Genomic DNA, 6,711 nt, shown 5'->3' with positions numbered 1-6,711 from the left:
TGAGGGTGCCCCAGTGTCCTCACCTTCACGAGGAGTAAGAAACCAGGGTCCTCGTGCACTTTGGGGGTTCTCTCCTCCAACATCAGGATTGGGACCCAAGTCTCAGACAGGAAACAGAGGAAGTGCGCAGTCCGTGTTTATGCCGCGTGGGTTGTTTACGGAAACGCCTGTTTACATTTTATTTGAAGGACACAGGCGGATGCTCACCACACAACAATGTCGGCCTCCTGTGGGGCAGGACATGACCTCTGCAGGGCCCTGACCGCCCAGCCAGGGGCCCCGGCAGCAGGCGCAGAGAGAAGCCGGGGGGGGGGCAGTCCTCCCAGGTAAGGGCATCTCTGCTCAGTTCCTTATCTGTTGGCGAGGCTTCCTTTCTCCACGGGAGGAGAGCGGGGTCTCAATGAGACTGTGACACACAGACCATCATCAACGCCAGTCTTACTCAAAGTTTAGTGGGACCTGAGGCCTGATGGGGCCGGAGCAGCTCGAACCCTGTGTCCAGTGGGCAAAGCCCTGTCCCTGGGGCAGGAGCCCGGACTGGTGCTTCCAACCACCAGATAAGCCCGGAAAGACAGCGGGAGGCGTTCTGAGGGACAGAGGGAGGTTGGGGCAGCTTGGTGGCTGCCGGTACTGGGCTCCCTGAGTGTCCTGCTGGTGCGACTCCAGTGCTGTGACTAGTGTCCAGTCTGAAGACGTGGACGGTGACTGTTCTAACCCTAACCTTTCCACCCCAGAGGGTGTCACACCCGCCCCACAAGGCAGATCACTGAGCTTAGGTGTAACAGCTTGATGTCAAAAGGAAGTATCAGGGTAAGATCCTCCCCCCTTCTCCCTTTACTGAGTGCCAATCAGAGAACCTTCTGGAACCTTCCTGGGTTCCAGTTTACAAAAGTGCCGGTCTTTGGAAACACGGCTTCCGGCCACGGGACATTCTTTACGGGGGGGGGGGGGGGGGGATGCAGATCTTGTTACTAGGACACTGTCCTTTGGAAGCAGCTCGTTTTGGGAAAACCTGTGGGTTGTAGACACGAAAGGCGAGGACAGAGCGACCTTTCTGTGGGGACAGCGAGCAAAGCTGGCCACAGTGTCACCCTCACGCACGCTGCTGCCCGACCCCAGCGACACTGAATTAGATGGACACACGGGTGGGGACCAGGCTGAGGGATGGTCTCCATGTTTATCCGTCGAGCTGCTCAGTGGTGAGAACTTTAGGGATACTCGCGTCCAATATCTAAGTCTTCCCCAAAAGACCGCCGCCCTCCCCGTGGGACAGGCAAGCAGGGACGCTTGGACGAAGCAAGGGGATGCTGGAGTTTGGAGCCGCCACCTGCTGGCTCCAGGTCCCGTGCTGTTTCCGCTGTTTCCAGAACACCTGTGTCCTGGACTCCAGGGTGGACCGACTCGGGCCCCCCCGCCGCACCAGGAGCGTGGCCATCGGCAGCGTGAACAGAGCACGCCCGGGAGCCGGGCAGGGGGCGCGTCCGGCTCTGGACAGCGAGGGCCGTGAATCCACATTCGGGTCTGAGTCCCAGACTCCAGAGCTTTGGGATGGACATGCTGCTCACTTCCCGGGGGTAGGTGACTGGCCACACGGCAGACCCCGGTCAGGGGAACAGCCTCGCCGAGAAGCTCCGTCTTCTGGCTGAGGACCGAGAAGCGAGCTGGCCCGAGTCCCCTCATCCTCCCTCGTCCAGTGGGGCCACTCAGAGGGATAATTGGAGACACATTTTTGGCCAGTATGAGATCTAAAATTGGTATTGTAATTGTTTTCTCTCTGTTGAAAAAAAGAGAGAGAATTTTATATTATTTAAAGTCTTTGCCAATAACAGAACAGTGTCTGGGGAATGAATCCGGGAACAGCCCGGGGAGGTGGGGTTAGGCCGAGCGCTGGAACCCCAGCCCCCCCCCCCCGCCCGAAGACCATGCTGGGAGGACCTCCCACGATCTGGCAAGGAAGCCGTGTGACAGAGGTCAGCCCAGCCCTGCGTCCCAGCAGCCTCACCTGTCTGCTGCGGACAGTACCCCCATCAGGCCTGAGACCGCTGTGGGCAGGCTCACAGTGGCCGCGGGCTGTCTGAGGACACTCCAGCTGGAGAGGAGCAGGGCCCTGAGGGGAAACGTCCCCCCGGATGCCCCGTCCAGCACGGCGTGCTCCTCCCAGGTCCTGCCTCCTCTGCCCGGAGCACGGCGCCTCCCCCTATCTGCTCCGTGTGGGAGCAAGCTGGGTGGGCTTCCAGGAGGAGCAGCTACACGGGCGTCTCCCTCGTTGCCTGACCGCGCAGGGGGTGGGGCTTCCTCTGGGACCTCGGAGCTGGGAAGCCGCCGCCCCTGCCACGCTGGCTGCGACCCGAGAATCCCAGGGCTGCTCCGTGGTGGTCCTGGAGGAAGAGGAGGGTGAGACAGGCCACACTGGGCACACATGGGCGGGGTGGGGACCGGGGTGGGGGGGAGGCAGATAAGAATGACCACTGGCCGCACCCTAAGCCCAAACTACCCGGATGGATGTCCATCGTCTCCGTGAAGCCCCCAACCTCAGCCGCCTGGGGTGGGTCACCCCCATCTTCACATCTCACAGGCGAGAGACGGGAGCTAAGATGCGCCCAGGGCTCACCTGTATCTGGGCAAAGCCGAGCTGAGCACAGCGAGTGAGGCCGCGTGGCCCTCGGGCGTGGAGTGTCTGCCACCTGCCCTGCGGGGTATTCTTGAGCGGCAGCAAGACTGTGACACAGGACACGATGGGACGAGGACCAGGCGCTCGCCACGGCCCTGGCTTCCTGCCAATGCCACAAGGTGGCTCCGGCCGAGCCTGCCTGTGGAGGGGACATCTTGCTGGCCAGAGGTGGGTCACGGGCGGCCAGGCTGCCCCGAAAGAGCTGGACACCCTCGTGGTTCCACGTTACACGTGTGGGCACTCAGTCTCGCCCATGGAGTAGATCCAACATGGCGGAGGCGTGTCAGACTGTGGGTGCAGTTAGGGTCTGAGGGGATGGGCAAGGTGCCTGAGGGTGAAGGCAGCTGCCAGGCCCACTGGCTCCCACAGCATCCAGGCAAAGCCGCGTGGACATCTCTGTGACCCTGCCTGCCTGCGCAGCCCAGAGCTGCCTAGAGGGTGGGTGCTGGGACGTGTCCAGCCGGGCGGGACCTGCACACGGCAGGCTTTTCTACTGTCATCACGTCAGGTGCGGGGGACAGCTTCTAAGGGGGAGATGAGACCCAAGAGCCTGATGGAAAGTGTGTCCCCCGGGCAGGAGAGCCTGGTGGAAGGTGTGTCCCCCGGGATGGAAGGTGTGTCCCCCGGGCAGGAGAGCCTGGTGGGAGGTGTGTCCCCCGGGATGGAGAGCCTGGTGGAAGGTGTGTCCCCCGGGATGGAAGGTGTGTCCCCCGGGATGGAAGGTGTGTCCCCCGGGATGGAAGGTGTGTTCTCCGGGCAGGGGAGCCCTGAGACCCAGCACTGTGCACCGGGAGCGCAGCTGGACTGTTGATAAACTCACCGGATCCCCTGGCAGAAATAACTTCCTCTGGACAGGCCAGGCAAGGGCTTCACTCCCAAGGGAAGGCGCGACCTCTGATTAATTTCAGGTGCCCCCTGAGGTCAGGTGTTCACACGTGGGCGCGTTTAGGAAGCTCAGAGGGGAAAACAGAAAGCTCCACGTCTGGAGAAGAGGAAAAAAATCCAGGAGTGGATGGCCGCCTGGCTCTGGACGTTGAACACCGCAGTGCTGGCCACGGTGACCCGGCGATGGCGAGAGTTTCAGCTCTAACATGAGACTCGGGGGGGGGGGGACAGCTGGACCCTGCCTCCCCCGCTCATCCTCCCGTTCCTCAGCAGCCTCGGCCCCACCCTGGCCGACGGGCTTGTCCCACTAGTGGCTGTCCCTTGGGGTCCACACGACAAACATTCGAGGCACCCCCACCGTCTGAGCGACATCCTGCCCCAGGAGAACCTGCGCTCTTTCTGGTAGACGGGGCCGGGGTCACATCCCTGTCCACGGAGCCGCACTGTTGCCTTGGGGGACCCTTCATGAGAGGAGCCACTCCGGGACCCACGGTGCCTCTGATGTTCTCCACGACCCCCGACCAGAGTCGCTGGGACAGAGCAGAGGCCTCCGGCCGGTTCCGTGCCCTCCTGGGGCCGGAAGCAGCTGGCAGGCCCTTGAATCTCCAGAGAGCTATTTCGTCCACACCTGGCCACTGCACCCCGCTCCTGGGCGTCCGACCCAGGCCTGGAAGGAGACACCACACAACCTGCCCACTCTCCCCTCCAACCCGCTCCTCCCTAAGCTATAAAAACAACAACGCACAAGTTCCATCAGGCCAGAGACGGCTGGAAGGGGGCAGGTGACATCTACGCTGGGACTGGCCCTGGCTTAGCCGGCTCTGGCAGGATTCGGCCAGGCCACACCCCGCAGCCAGGCCGGCCAGGGCCAGTCCGTGGTCAGCCTGCACCTCTAAGCTGAGTCCAGAGACAAGGTTCAAGGGGACTTACACGGGATATTTCTCTCTTTCCAGAAAAAGTATGTCTATGCCACCCCACCCCCACCCCCCGAAAGCCAAACATGGTAAAATATACGATTTGGGGACAAATGAGTGTGTGAGAGGTCATTGCTGGGCTGTGGTTCATGGGGTGATGTCAGCGAGGTCATGTGATTCATCACACCTGCCCTGTGGCCATTTCAAAGAAAAATAGGCTAAGGAGTTGGGTACGTTGTGAAAAGTGTGTGTGTGTATGTGTGTGTGAATGTGTGTGTGCACATGTGTGTGTGTGTTATTGTTTTTTATTAAGAACATATAAGACGAGTAATTTTTTTCAGAAGAGCACACACTGACGTCTTAGAAGCAGCTTGTGGTCATCTACGGCTACTCCCTTTGGGTCGTAGGTCCCAGCCCCGAGCCGAGCACCCGTCACCTCAGATGCCATGGCCACCTATTGGTTAAATAAGTTTGTAAATATGATCTATATGTTTGCTCGCTTATAGTTTGCATTAGGTGTGGGAGACAGGCTATAAGCAGGCAGGGTGGTTATAGCCTAAGGCTTAGTTTCAAGACTCAGCTTTTCCCCACACCCTTGACTGTTGCATGATGTGGGTGATGCTCTCTCACGAGGAATCCCTTTATGCCTCAGATAAGTGACGTTGTATCAGAGACTTCCCTGTTTGTATCTATATATTGGATTAAAGGTTTTGATTTCTACACTATAAAATGAGCAGAGGACCCATGCTGGAGGAGAACAGAGAAAGGCCACATGGAGGAGAGGAGAAGCAGCCAAGATGGTGGAGTGCTGGAGGAGGAGCCAGTTTGTGCAGAGTTTGTGCAGAGAGAAGGAGATGGGGAACAGAGGTGAATAAGGCTGGTGAGCTAGAAACCTTTGATTCTAGGAAACTCGGATAAGTCAGTGGTTTTGGGAGCCCTGAATGGAAAGGGAAGTGTTTTCCCACTGTGTGTATTTCTTGCCCACTGGGTGCAAGCTAGGATTAAAGGTAACGGCCCACCAGTTCTTGGCTTCATTGTTTCATTACCACCTGTAAGACCAATAGTCACGGCCACCATCACAGCCGCCTGACCTGTGTCCATGCAGGTTCGCATTGGATTTGGACAGCCGGTAATGAAACAACAGAGCCAAGAACTGGTGGGCCATCATCTTTAATCCTAGCTTGCACCCAGCAGGCAAGTAAAAACACACACTGGGCTCCAAATCCCACTCATTCAGTGCTCACAAAGCTACTGACTTATCCGAGTTTCCCAGAATCAAAGGTTTCCAGCTCACCAGCCTCATTCACCTCTGTTCCCCATCTCCTTCTCTCTGCACAAACTCTGCACAATCTGGTTTCTCTTTCAGCACTCCACCATCTTGGCTGCTTCTCCTCTCCTCCACGTGGCCTTTCTCTCCTCTGCTCTCTAATGCTAATCTCAGGAACTGAGAGAGAGCAAGCTCCCAGTCTGCCCCATTTTATAGTGTAGAAATCAAAACCTTTAATCCAATATACAAACAAGGAAGTCTCTGATACAAAGTCACTTATCTGAGGCATAATGGGATTCCTCATGAGAGTGCACCACCCCACATCAAAAAGGGTAGAAAAGCTTAGTCCCAAAACCAAGCCCCAGGCTACAAGGACCCTGCCTGCCCACAGCCCACCCCCAACACACATTAATACAATCACGCCCATCCCAAGCAATCACCCAGGCACGGGCTTCCACGTGGGCAGCACCATCTTTAACAAAGTGAGCGTAATATATTTTATCTGCCCAACACCGTCTGTTTGAGTCAAATTCAAACCTGCACGGGCCCGGCGGCTGTGATGGTGGCCACAGCTACTGGCTTTACACCACCGCTGAGTGGGGGTAGAAGGGACATGATTAATCAGGATCCCAACTAATAGCTTCCCTCCTAGTCCCTTACTAGAAGAAAAGTGTTTCTAGAAAGTCTTGTTTCTACTGACAATGAATAAAAAAAACACCTTTCAAGTAATCGCTGGTTAGGTCTCCAGTGAGGGCTGTCAGCACCCTCTGGGGATGTTGGGGAACATCTGTGGGGGATTAGCTTTCACAGGGAGTGGGGGGTGCCTCAGATACGTGATGGGAGGCTTCAGGGACACTGATCACTTGCAACACAAGGACATTCCGTCTTGCCAAAAATGTCCACTGAGCTCTCCATGGGAAAACACTGGGTTTTCACCGAAAAAGGAGACAGAAACCAACACCCCCACCACCAAA

At 57.5% G+C, this 6,711-nt stretch overlaps 1 protein-coding gene across 1 annotated transcript; it reads right to left on the bottom strand.

The window, feature by feature from the left end:
- Nucleotides 1-1,231: 1,231 nt before the first annotated feature.
- On the bottom strand, nucleotides 1,232-3,345 carry LOC136316424 (uncharacterized). The gene is made up of 4 exons (XM_066248462.1): nucleotides 2,612-3,345; nucleotides 2,003-2,378; nucleotides 1,328-1,774; nucleotides 1,232-1,286 (listed from the first exon to the last, which is right to left on the bottom strand). The coding sequence occupies exons 1-4, from the start codon at nucleotides 2,823-2,825 to the stop codon at nucleotides 1,232-1,234; spliced, it is 1,092 nt and encodes a 363-aa protein (XP_066104559.1). The 5' UTR covers nucleotides 2,826-3,345.
- Between the last annotated feature and the right edge of the window lie 3,366 nt (nucleotides 3,346-6,711).

Source organism: Saccopteryx bilineata, chromosome 12 (assembly GCF_036850765.1).
Source record: "Saccopteryx bilineata isolate mSacBil1 chromosome 12, mSacBil1_pri_phased_curated, whole genome shotgun sequence".
NCBI classification, from domain to species: domain Eukaryota; kingdom Metazoa; phylum Chordata; class Mammalia; order Chiroptera; family Emballonuridae; genus Saccopteryx; species Saccopteryx bilineata.
The sequence above is the reverse complement of the archived record's forward strand: the minus strand, read 5'-3'. Positions and strand labels throughout refer to the sequence as shown.

Bases quoted from the DNA above. Each gene is read 5' to 3' on its own strand.
- LOC136316424 (XM_066248462.1), bottom strand. From the start codon at position 2,825: ATGTCCCCTCCACAGGCAGGCTCGGCCGGAGCCACCTTGTGGCATTGG. The intron at 2,379-2,611 runs GTGAGCCCTGGG...CTCTTCCTCCAG, and splicing joins TCGGCTTTGCCCAGATACAG to GACCACCACGGAGCAGCCCT. The intron at 1,287-1,327 runs GTGGCGGCTCCA...GCTTCGTCCAAG, and splicing joins ACGGGACCTGGAGCCAGCAG to CGTCCCTGCTTGCCTGTCCC.